General features: G+C 44.1%; 1 protein-coding gene across 1 annotated transcript; it reads right to left on the bottom strand.

Annotated features, from left to right (window-relative positions):
* Window positions 1–518: 518 nt before the first annotated feature.
* On the bottom strand, window positions 519–12,473 carry LOC146550714 (matrix remodeling-associated protein 8-like). Its single transcript, XM_085260494.1, has 10 exons — window positions 12,323–12,473; window positions 9,207–9,233; window positions 8,792–9,100; window positions 5,357–5,458; window positions 4,770–5,231; window positions 2,272–2,427; window positions 2,095–2,125; window positions 1,942–2,021; window positions 1,799–1,852; window positions 519–1,699 (listed from the first exon to the last, which is right to left on the bottom strand). The coding sequence occupies exons 1-10, from the start codon at window positions 12,336–12,338 to the stop codon at window positions 1,674–1,676; spliced, it is 1,263 nt and encodes a 420-aa protein (XP_085116620.1). The 5' UTR covers window positions 12,339–12,473; the 3' UTR covers window positions 519–1,673.
* Between the last annotated feature and the right edge of the window lie 296 nt (window positions 12,474–12,769).

Genomic DNA, 12,769 nt, shown 5'->3' with positions numbered 1-12,769 from the left:
TTCATCCGATATTTATTCATCAGTTATTTTTATTCTTATGAAAATAAAGGGAAGCCCAAAATATATGAGGCCAAAATTGTCTTATTAGTATATTGTAGAAATAACATACTCATGCAGATTTTTCTTTTACTTATTCATCACAAGTTTCTTGGTCATCCGTTCACCAGATTAAGTGGGCTAATGTCTTTGGACTCTAGAATGACCAGGTGTCCCACTTGTGGTCCCCATCTCATATACCAAGACAAATACCCAATATTTTGATTAGCTCTTGTTAACTTTGATTTCACAAGAACAGATGTGGAATGATAAGGGGTGGATGCACACCTACTGAAAAACTAACAATTGTGAGAGAAAAGGAGAGTACAGGAGTCTTTCAAGTTAGCAGAACTTGTAACGTGCATAGTTTGGGTGCATACATTTCTAGGTTAGACATGTCAAAATTTAAGGTCTAAGATAAATTGACTAATTGGCTCACGTGTGGTTTCTTGGGAAACTAAGGAAGCCACTTGAAGCAAATGTAGTGTTTGCTGTTGTGAGCAGAAGAAATCTTTATTAGAGGAGAGGAACATTAAAGTGTGCAGGTGAGCCAGAGAGAAATGCAAGAAATAGTTTAAAAAAAAGGCTAATCTACATTTTACAATTTAGCATTACTGATATAGTAGACACTATTTTTCCTCACAGAAGTACAGCTACACAGTTGATAACAGATTCCTGTATCACTAACCAGAAGATTCATTCACGAAAATTCAGTGTTTTACAAACCAGGGTACATTATTGTTGTTTGATGCAAACAAGAATGGTTCGAGAATTTTCCTGAGTTTGCACAGACTGAGCCTATAGTCCATTGTCATAAAAGTAACAACATTACTTTTCACCTGATAAATTTTCAGTGAACCAGGTAACTGTACACAATGTCAGTTTGGGTAACTTATGGGGAGGAGAATTTTAATCTGCCTTTCTGTAAGAAAAATCCACAAAACAGGGTAGTCCCTTTGTCACCACTGTTGAGATCTGTTTTTGTGTAGCTAGAATAAAGTCATACTCGTTTCCAAACAACATTTGAAAATGTCTACAACATACAGTAAATTGAATTATGAAACATTATGATTTATGTGCTTTACACTACAGCAGAATTTATGCAAAAAAAGAAAAGGAAATATCCAGATTTCAACAATTAAAAAGAGCCGTAAGCTTGTAGCTCCATAAGCATGTGCAGTACATAATAAAACATACCGGTACCTCAATAAAGAGCATGCATATAGTTAAAAAACATATTTTAAAAACATTATATAAGAAAATGCTTTGTATTTAATATAAACAAAACACTGAATGCAAAGAGGAAGGATCAAATATAAGTTTAACCATATGGTTATAACAGCTGGTGAGAAGGAAAAAAATATCTATACATATACACACATATATATATGTGTGTGTGTGTGTGTGTGTGTGTGTGTGTGTGTATTAATTTTGAAATCGGGTAAAAAAAAGAAAAAAGAAAAAAAAAGAAAGCTGATATCCTTTACTGAAAAAGCTTTGTGTGCTAGGGTTACAGCAGAGGGAGCATTCCTCCTGTCCTCTCCTGGGTTTCCTGATTTTCTCCTTTTTCTCCATGGTCCTGTATTTCTTCCCGTGTTTGCCCTGGACCTGCCAGCGGCGTCTCAGAAATATCACATTCACTTCCACATCTTCCCATCAAATTCTGCATGAGGAGGTGAGAAAGGGAAATTGTAACACCAAAATCTGCTGAAAAGATGCTAATTGTTGTGTTTACTCACTGAAATACACAGTTTCTGCTCACCCTTATTGCAGTCTTTAGCCATATCGCGCTCTTTCATTATGTTGTTTTTGTACTCTGTCGATTAAAGTAGACACACAGAAAATGAGCTGTGGATGGAAAGCGAAGTGTGCGTATTTAATGCGTTTGGGTGAAGTTTACTGCACCTGAATTCAAAGGCTCTTGGTTACAGCAATTCAGCTCTGTGCAGTCTAAAGCTACTTCACCTCCAGCGATTGCGGTTCCCCTGTGAAGAAGTTAATGTTAGATTTAATGTAAAGTTAAAGCAGCATAACATTAACCACATGATAATGCATTACCGTTGGGATCGACCCAGCTCATACTCCAGCCCTGTAAAAAACAGAAAAAAAAACTCAAGCGCACACAATAATAACAAAATGTAACTCTGATAAATATGCTTTTTATGATGCTAAGAAACACAATCAGGTTGCAATATACAAGTAACAACCAAGCAGGAATGTTGTAATAAAAAATACCTCTCTTTTTGCGCCGTCGAGTCAGCATAATAAGAGCAATGACGATAAACCCCAGCAGTAAGAATGTTGCCAGGAAGTAGCCCAAATGTTGCATGAAATAACTTCGATGCTCGGGGATAAAGACATTAACCACACGTGGAGGCTCGACCCCTTCGCCTGAGAAAAGAACAGGAATAAAATAAAATTCCTTCTTCAATAACCTAATTAACTCTCCAAGAATTACTGAATATTACACATGCTAAATATTGAGTGAACTCAATAAACCCTAAAACCAAACAATGCAATGTATCCTGGGGATTTCATGCTCATATTTTAAATGAGATTTATTGTATTGCTGCATTGGATTAAACTAATGGCAATAAACAAGGATCAAAATGAAATGTAGTTCCACACAAGTAGAGGTTTTCATTCCTCCAGAGGCTCTTTTTCATTTGTTCCCAAAAGCAAAACACTGGAGCAGGGAGAGCAGAGAGTTAAATGTCAAGATGCTGTTTGGCAGTAATGACTTCCAGACCTGATGTCATGCAGCTGTTATTTTTTTCTCCCCAGAAAAACACAGGCTGACCAGTAAAGTGGAGAAGTGTGAGGGAAGGGAGACAAAGTCTGTAATGTGGTCTGTCTGCATGTCTGAATTACTTTTTCATTTTAAAAGTGCTCTTCTAACAAACACAGAAGCCTGGTTTGAGCATGTATGGAAAATAAATCTGTGACACCTTCAGCAGAGTTTAGCAGTGAAGTCTACCATCTGGCAGGCCGCTCTAAACATGGCAGGCAGCAAAGGGTTTCACAGTGACCTGAACTGTCCCAATGCACCACATTTATACATCTACATAGTTACACATAATTTCAAAAACATAACAAATAGAGAACTGTTTATATTTTCTTTAATCATTATTTCAAACCATAATGTGTTATATCACGACTACTTCTGCAAAAAGTACGCTTATAGATGTGTTGCTAATATACACCAGTAATTGGTCATAAATTAAAAAGCAGTTTAATCACAGAAAATACTAAAATTGTTTAATCTCTAGTCTTTCATTAGCAGCTCAAAAGAACAGTCTAAACTAACAAAGAACTAATGAGGAAAACATGCAATGGTGTATCTGTTGTTATGCATTAAAAACCAGACAGTCAACAGAAAAAATATTTATTCTAACTTAATTACCAACATCCTCTAAGGGGGTCTATGTATACACTGATGGCAAATAAAGCTGTCATTGCATAATGTGCCTAATATGCATGAAAATGCAAAGACATACCCAAGGTCATTGTCTCTACAGCACAACTGCTGAGAGGAGCTGTAGCAGTGGTCTATTACCATTTTCTTAACAGATCAAGTGTGTATGCTTTAATGGCTTTTTTTTTTTCAAATGGTGGGATACACATCATTTGCAAGTCAATGAAATAAAAGGAATCATCTTCTTTTCAGAGGCTGATATCTCTCTTGAACTGGTGACAGCTCACAAAATGCTTCCCTCATGATTACAAGGAATAACTTCTTTTTATTTTTGTTTCATGTCATCAATAACTACGACAACAAAGTGAAAAGCTGTGAAAAGTTCCCATGATGCTTGTAATGTAATGTGGGTGAATAGAAATAGTTGTTTTTTTTGTCTAACAAGCTCAGCGAGGTGCAGATAAGAGCTAAGTGGGCAGGAAAAAATGCATCACACATGCATTTCTTTCTAGCATAAATTTTAAATTGGCTGTCATTTCTTTAAAGGGGAGGAGAATCTATAGTCTAACACGTACTTTCATACCCTCCCCTTACTTTGCTCTTTCATGTCGCAGCTGGCCCAGATGTTGAACAGATGGGCCAGACTTCCTGTAACTGCTGATAAATATGCCTCTACCAGAGAAACGAAGGAGAGACTGGAAAAAAAACAAAACAAAAGTGGAGAAGCAGTATAACAGGTCTAGATGCCTGGTTTAGACTTCTGGAAAAATGAGGAACAAAAAACCAAAAACACAGGATGTGACCATCCACTCCAAAAAGTACTGGATGCTGAAACCCATTCCTCTGCTCAGTCTAGCTAAAATATGTCTAGATAAACAAATAAAAAAAAGCTCTAAATGAAGCAGTTTGTGAGGAAAATGAGAGCACTTCCATTACAGTCGATTAAAAACTGTAGACAGCTTTTTAAGCAAAAGATGCAAATAGATATCTCTATTCTATCCAATCTGCAAAACCAAATAAACAAGTATATGAAAGAATTTCTTTCTTTCGTTCTTTCTTTCTTTCTTTCTCAACTAGCTCCTGCATTCCTTGGCTCCTCCCTCTTCAGCTCAAACACAAAAACAGGGAGGAGTGAGGAGAAAGTTGGCAGGAGGAAGAACTGATTTAACTGACCAACTATGCCTATAAATATAACAAAAAAACCCAGGAGCGGTCTTATTTCTCTGTGCACAGTTCAGCCAAAAAAAACATAGAGGAAAAACCATTTACCATGACTATGTTGTGGGAAAACAAATTTCTAAGGATTTTTGTTACTTACTTGGATCTGGTTCATCATTCTGGAAAATTCTGGGTGCTGGAGTGGAATCAGGCATGAGTGGAGGTCCCACAGTTAGTCTGAAGATGCGCCTCTCATGGAGACCACAGTAGTGATGGTGCAGGTGGCAGGAGTAAAGGCCTTTATCAGCGGGCCTCAGGTCGGAGATGAACAGTGAGAAGTCTCCTAGTGTAAAAGCATCCTCTGCCACACTCATCTTGCTCTGGGCAAAGAGAGGTCCGTAATCCCTACGCTCTCCGGAGGCGTACAGGTCCACCAGTCGGTCGGCCTTATCAGGACGCACTCCAGGAGGCTGGAAGTCCCAGTGGGCCACCTGCTGCTGGTCCTCCTGAAGACCCTCTCGCCACAGGGGGCGCCGGTTCACACAAGGCAATACCACTGAGCTGCCCAACAGGACCACAAACACAGTCTTCTCTCCATCCAAGTACCGCTTCTCTTTACGAGCTGGAAACACATTCAGGTGTAATACATTTTTAGGTGTAATTAAATACACAATTAAATGTAATTAAATGTAATTATACATCACAATTCAAGAAACAAATATAGTATTTTAGATCAGATAGCCTCACCTGACTTAGTGACATCAACATGGATTTGCATAGACTGGTGAATCTGACAGTAGTGATGGTGTAAATTACAAGTATAAACTCCTTTGTCGGTTGCTGCCACATCTGAAAATAAATAAATATTATTAAAATAAAATTAACTTAATTATATTAAAATTATAACTCAGCACGAACAACAAGACCCTTATGAAAAGGACACCGAGGGAACAGTTTATCCTGCCCGGGATAGGGTTACCGGGGCCCCGCCCTGGAGCCAGGCCCGGGGAGGGTGCCCGAGGGCGAGCGTCTGGTGGCCGGGCCTTAGTTCATGGGGCCTGGCCGGGCACAGCCCGAAGAGGAGACATGGGCCCATCCTCCCGCAGGCCCACCACCCGCAGGAGGCGCCATAGGGGTCGGGTGCATTGTGTGCTGGGTGGCGGCCAGGAGCGGAGGCCCTGGCGGACTGACCCCCGGTTGCCAAGACTGGCAATAGGGACATGGAATGTCACCTCTCTGGTGGGGAAGGAGCCTGAGTTAGTGCTTGAGGTTGAGAGGTACCGGCTAGATATAGTCGGGCTCACCTCTACACATGGCTTGGGCTCTGGAACCAGTCTCCTGGAGAGGGGCTGGACTCTGTCTCAGTCTGGAGTTGCCCCTGGTGAGAGGCGGCGGGCTGGGGTGGGTATTCTAATATCCCCAACGTACCGGCAGCAAGCCGGTACGTTGGGGTTTTTCCCGGTGGACGAGAGGGTTTGTTCCCTGCGCCTTAGGGTCGGGGAACGGGTCCTGACTGTCATCTGCGCTTATGCGCCGAGTGGCAGTTCAGAGTACCCAGCCTTCTTAGAGTCCCTGGGGGGGGGGTGCTGGAGGGTGCTCCACCTGGAGACTCTGTTGTCCTGCTGGGAGACTTCAATGCTCACGTGGGTAACAACAGCGAGACCTGGAGGGGCGTGATTGGGAGGAACGGCCTCCCTGATCTGAACCCGAGCGGTGCTTTGTTATTGGACTTCTGTGCTAATCACAGTTTGGCCATAACGAACACCCTGTTCGAACAGCGTCCTGGTGCACGTGGCACCAGGACGCTCTAGGCCGTAGGTCGATGATCGATTTTGTAATCGTATCAGCAGACCTGCGACCATATGTTCTGGACACTCGGGTAAAGAGAGGGGCTGAGCTGTCAACTGATCACCACCTGGTGGTGAGTTGGATCAGGTGGCGGGGGAGGACGCTGGACAGACCTGGTGCACCTAAACGCGTAGTGAGGGTGTGCTGGGAACGTCTAGCAGAGGCCCCAGTCCGCGAGATCTTCAACGCACACCTCCGGCAGAGCTTCAACAGCATTCCGAGGGAGACTGGGGACATTGAGTCCAAATGGACCATGTTCAGCGTCTCCATTGCCGAAGCTGCTGCATTGAGCTGCGGCCGCAAGGTGGTTTGTGCCTGCCGTGGTGGTAATCCCCGAACCAAATGGTGGACACCAGGGGTGAAGGGAGCCACCAGGCTGAAGAAGGAGTCCTATCGGGCTTGGTTAGCCTGTGGGACTCCGGAGGCAGCCAACAGGTATCGACAGGCCAAGCGGAATGCGGCTCGGGCAGTGGCTGAAGCAAAAACTCGGGTGTGGGAGGAGTTCGGAGAGGCCATGGAAAAAGACTTTCGGACTGCCTCGAAGAGATTCTAGCAAACCGTCAGGCGTCTCAGGAGGGGAAAGCGGTGCTCTACCTGCACTGTGTATAGTGCTGGCGGAGCGCTACTGACGTCGACTGAGAAAATTGTCAGGCGGTGGAAGGAATACTTCGAGGACCTCCTTAATCCCACTGACACGTCTTCCGAGGAGGAAGCAGAGTCTGGGGATGAGGGGAACGACCCGCCAATTTCCGGGGGCGAGGTCACTGAGGCAGTTAAACAACTCCTTGGTGGCAGAGCCCCTGGTGTTGATGAGGTCCGCCCCGAGTTCCTGAAGGCTCTGGACGTTGTAGGGCTGTCCTGGTTGACACGCCTCTGCAATGTTGCGTGGAGATCAGGGGCAGTACCTGTGGACTGGCAGACCGGGGTGGTGGTCCCCATCTTTAAGAAAGGGGACCGGAGGGTGTGTTCCAACTACAGGGGGATCACACTCCTCAGCCTCCCTGGGAAAGTCTATGCCAGGGTGCTGGAAAGGAGAGTTCGTCCGCTAGTCGAACCTCGGATACAGGAGGAACAATGCGGTTTTCGTCCTGGTCGCGGAACACTGGACCAGCTCTTTATCCTCTCCAGGATATTTGAGGGTGCATGGGAGTTTGCCCAACCAGTCTACATGTGTTTTGTGGACTTGGAGAAGGCATTCGACCGTGTCCCTCGGGGTGTCCTGTGGGAGGTGTTGCGGGAGTATGGGGTGTCTGGCCCATTGCTACGGGCCATTCGATCCCTATACAACCGTTGCAAGAGCTTGGTTCGCATTGCCGGCAATAAGTCGGACTCGTTCCCGGTGGGTGATGGGCTCCGCCAGGCTGCCCTTTGTCTCCGGTTCTGTTCATAATTTTTATGGACAGGATTTCTAGGCGCAGCCAAGTGGCGGAGGCTTTCGCTTTGGTGGCCTCAGAATCTCATCTCTGATTTTTGCAGATGATGTGGTTCTGTTGGCTTCATCGGGTGAGGGCCTCCAGCTTGCACTGGAACGGTTCGCAGCCGAGTGTGAAGCAGCGGGAATGAGGATCAGCACCTCCAAATCTGAGGCCATGGTTCTCAGCCGGAAAAGGGTGGAGTGCCCACTCCGGGTCGGGGATGAGTTCCTGCCCCAAGTGGAGGAGTTCAAGTATCTCGGGGTCTTGTTCGCGAGTGATGGGAGAAGGGAGCCGGAGATCGACAGACGGATTGGGGCTGCGGCTGCAGTAATGCAGACGCTGCACCGGTCCGTCGTGGTGAAGAGGGAGCTGAGTGTAAAAGCGAAGCTCTCAATTTACCGGTCGATCTACGTCCCTACCCTCACCTATGGCCACGAGCTGTGGGTAGTGACCGAAAGAACGAGATCGCGGATACAAGCGGCAGAAATGAGCTTCCTCCGAAGGGTGGCTGGCCTCTCCCTTAGAGATAGGGTGAGAAGTTTGGCCATCCGGGAGGGGCTCAGAGTAGAGCAGCTGCTGCTCCACATCAAAAGGAGCCAGCTGAGGTGGTTCGGGCATCTGACAAGGATGCCCCCTGGGCGCCTCCTGGGTGAGGTGTTCCAGGCATGTCCCAACGGGAGGAGGCCCCGGGGCAGACCCAGGACACGCTGGAGAGATTATATCTCTCGGCTGGCCTGGGAACGCCTTGGTATTCCCCCGGATAAGCTGGAGGACGTGGCTGGGGAGAGGGAGGTCTGGGCCTCTTTGCTTAGGCTGCTGCCCCCGCGACCCGGCCCCGGATAAAGCGGATGAAGATGGATGGATGGATGGATGGAACAACGTTCATAGTGCTACTGCAAAAAAGAATGAAAAGTCTCACTGTTGATAGTAAGGGAGAAGTTGCCATCACTGAATGCAGAGTCTGGGATGAAAACGCGGCCCTTGTTGAAGGCGTTGTAGATCCTCTGGTTGGCCCCAGGTGACATGTCCAAGACTCGTTCCACAGAATTTTCCGGGCTGCTGCGGACCAAGTCCCAGTGCACTACCCTCTGACGGTCCTTCAGTCTGTCCCGGATCCACACCATGCGGGGGCTGTGACAGGGCAGGATGGCCTTAGATCCCGCGGGAAGAGTGATGTTCTTCGCCTCCACCACTACACCAAGCCTGCTGCTGCTGCTCTGTCCCCAAGCTGACACAGAATATAAACACATGTAGTCACAAATTCAGTGCAGCAAAGATGTAAATATAAATAATCCAAAATAATATGCTGTGCCTAAAAAAAAAAAGTCTCTTACCTCCCGGCAGGAAGAGCACAGCAAGAACTGAAAAAAACAAAATCCAGGATGATTAGAGTTTTATCCTACTGATGATTTTAATTCACACAGCCTGCTGATGCTGCGTTATATACCGTAGATTTGTCTCCACATATTTCCACTGATTAATTCTTGAGAAACACTTCAAGCGCTTCCACCCACAAATTGGTTGAAGTGCCTGGAGAGTTTAGCTTTGATCTCGTACTGACCCAACACTGAAAACTTTCAGAGTCTGAGCAGATGTGGGTTCAGTGAGAGGACAATTTAAAAGAGATAGAGTGAAGCTGAAGAAACAAGCACGTGGTGAAAAGGTAACGCTTTAAAACAGAAGTTCAGCAAAGGAAGACAAAAGTAGACAAACACACCAGATGTCAACAACACACTCTGGAAATACATTTCGCTGTTTGTGTTTGCTCACTCTAGGGATTTTCCGACAGCACATTTGCTATTTCTAATGCATTTTTCCCACAGTGCTATTTCCCGTCTGTTTACTGAAAGGCGGGCAGAGATGTATGCAGCCAAAGCATACAGAGCCCCCATTCATCTCGGCTGCTGCTGGCTTGTCGCAAGGCCGTGATCCTGAGGGGATGAAGCACCAGGCTGTTATTTGGCGCACTCCAGTCAAACTCCCAAGTGTCAAAAGTCTCGGAACCAGACCAAACACCTGTTTGTTTTCACCATACCGGTACTTGTTATTATAAACTATAGAGACAAGATTTATTTCAGTAATGCAGTGAATCTTCTTTCAAGCTTTGAAATGTTTCATGCAAGTACGGTGGCAAATCAATAAATCGTCACGAGCTCGTCAGCTTTTAAAATCACAGTGATAAAAAAGATAAAAGTAAGAGAACATTAGGTTCCATTTTAAGATGAGATGACTGACTTCCTCTGTGCAGGTCATTTCAGAGGCCGGAGGCACTAACTGTAGAAGCTCTGCCCCCTCTTGTCTTAAACTGGGCCTCTGGAAGAGTTACAAGACCTCAGCCTGGGGATTTTAAGGTATGCTTATACTAAGAGGTCAGAAATATCTCAAGAAATTACACCACGAAGCACTTTCAAAATGTGACGAATAACACTTTAAATATACTGGGAGCCAGTGTTAGTGAGATAACACTGGTATGAACTGGCTCTGGTCATTTTTAAACTGTGTAAAGTATTTAGATTTACTGAATGTTATCCAGAGGAGCAAATAATGAGTGGAAACTTGCAACAATTATTGCATTGTATTGTTTTTTTGTATGCATGGTTAAATGCAGGGTTTGACATACAACACAAGTCAGTAACTGGTTTAGCAGTTTTAGCTATGTTGGCTATCTTCACCATTAGACTATGAGAATACCTCTGCTACTGTTCTTCGATGCAGTAAACTAAATAACACTTCAAGCTGGACAAAATGACTTCAGCACACACACTGGCATCAGAGAGGAGACCTCATCCTGGAAAACTTTCCTGGCTTTTCTACAGTAGGGCAAAAACTTTCCTGCAGATGGTAAAAACAAAGCGTCTCAGCCCCTTTAATTGTCTGTCATCAGACACACACAGGCTGTTGACTCATGAGGCTGTTTTAACAGTAAGACTTAACAAGGGGCTATTGAATTACTAGTGATAATAACAGACATTTGCCAAATAGAGTGCAAAATCACTGCTGTCATTTTACTCCCCAAACTCACACACGTTGAATCGCTCATTAAAATCTCAACCTGAAGGTAAAATAGCAAAACGTTTTAAGTATGATTTAAACATAAAGAATGAGTTTACTCAGCATAAAGTCTGTGATTCACCGATGTTGTTCAAGTGTGAAGTTTGCTCACAGCCCCGTCACAGGTTGAAAATAAATCAGACAAATCTGTGCAGCTGCAGACTCAGCTAAACATACAAAGATACATTCAGAGGCCTGGAGGGCTTATTGACCGTCCTGTGGAAACAGCGTGTTAGCACTGATTACGTTCACTAATTACATTCTAAACCACTGCAAACATGCTGGATTATTTGTGTATGGATTGCTTTCTGCAGATTTACATGAGTTTCATCTTCACGTGGAATAATTAGGTGACGTCTGTAATTTTGAGGTCATTTATCATGTTCAGATGATCTGATGGCGCCCAAATGTCATAGCTGCCAAAGCAACATCAGCAACATCTCAGTGTGTGGGCATCTTCTCTAACCTTATGGAGGACAAATTGAGCTCAAAATTTCAGGGGATTGCCTGCGAGGATTTTCCAGAGCATAAATATGCTACCTTATCGTGACCTTGTCATTTTCTGAGTAGCTACATGTTTACAAACTTGTTTGAGTCAAAACAGCACTTCGAATCTTTTCCATGCCCTGTTGCTTTGTGGCCGTTCATTAAGTTGAATCCAACCATCATAAACTGTGTTTATGATGGTTGGATCCCCCTCCTGCTCCCTCTCCTCCACGCCGTCTGGACTCCAAAAGACCCACTCGTGGTGAAACACTCATTACTGACACATATAATGACTGGCTGCTGGATTGTGCTGACTCCTCCACTCAGACCGCAGTTAACTGGAAACACATTGGGTTGAAGCCATAAAAAATCCCAGAGTCACAAACTATGGCCTGTCTACTGTATCAACATGCCGGGCCCAATCTGATTGCATTTGATCTATTTTATTGAATAGATCACTTTGAACAAAAAAAGTTAGAAAGTGTACAGGGCCGTAGTTTGAGATTAGATGTTCATACCTACAAGGGGCTTTAAATGTAAAAATAACATAAAAAAGGTTAAAATGATGAAGATCATTGGTTATCAATACAAAGCATGAAAACACATTACATTAATCTTGCATCGGTTAACTGAGTTTGGAAAAATGCGTGTACAGCAAAAACAAAACCCAAAAAGCAGTGAAAAATACAGATGCAAGATATTTACAGTTACATATAATAGCTTACAGAGACTCTGTGAGCGAAGAATAATGAAAAGGATCAGAAAAGTATTTAGCTGAGGCAAAGCAAACCTGGCAAAGGAGTCTGCTTTTGTTACCGACTGACCTGGATGCAATTATGGCACAAAGAAAAATTTAGCAAGCGTCTTTTTTTTTTCTTTTAAAAGTGAGACGACTTAAGAGGACTTCACTTACTCTGAAGGAGAGCCATGTCGAGGAGGAACTATTTATCAAAATTGTCAGATGTTAAAAGCCCGTCAGAGGAGGTTCTTGCAAGAACTGATAAAGGAGCGCCTGAAGTTCACCCAGCAGCAGCAGGACTTTGTGTTCATGCAGACTGAGTCTACACAAGTCCCACCCTCCGCTAGCCAATGAAATCCAACACTGCAATAGTGCTAAACACTTCACAAATATCCGCACTAAATTGCACAATTGCATTTTGTTATAGAACACTGGTATCTTAACTGCATTTCGGATAACTGCACCCAAAAACACAAATCTCCGTTAAACCAAACACTTTACAATAATCCCAAAATTTTAGTGCGACTGACAGCTGCTAGAAAATCATCTTATAATGAAACAGATGATTTGCAGCTTTTAAATTAAATATTAAGTGATAGCTACAATGTATGTGGTTACGTT

The sequence above is a fragment of the Mchenga conophoros genome, linkage group LG20, assembly GCF_057382185.1.
Source record: "Mchenga conophoros isolate Kocher_MC1m ecotype Shallow Benthic linkage group LG20, M_conophoros_male_GT1.1, whole genome shotgun sequence".
NCBI classification, from domain to species: Eukaryota; Metazoa; Chordata; class Actinopteri; order Cichliformes; family Cichlidae; genus Mchenga; species Mchenga conophoros.
Note: the sequence above shows the minus strand (reverse complement) of the source record. Positions and strands in the feature narration are given on the sequence as shown.

Excerpts from the sequence above, each read along its gene's own strand:
- LOC146550714 (XM_085260494.1), bottom strand. Across the intron at positions 5,459-8,791 it reads CTTCTCCCTTACTATCAACA|ATGTGGCAGCAACCGACAAA; the intron begins GTGAGACTTTTC and ends ATTTATTTTCAG. Across the intron at positions 2,022-2,094 it reads GAGCTGGGTCGATCCCAACG|GGGAACCGCAATCGCTGGAG; the intron begins GTAATGCATTAT and ends ACTTCTTCACAG.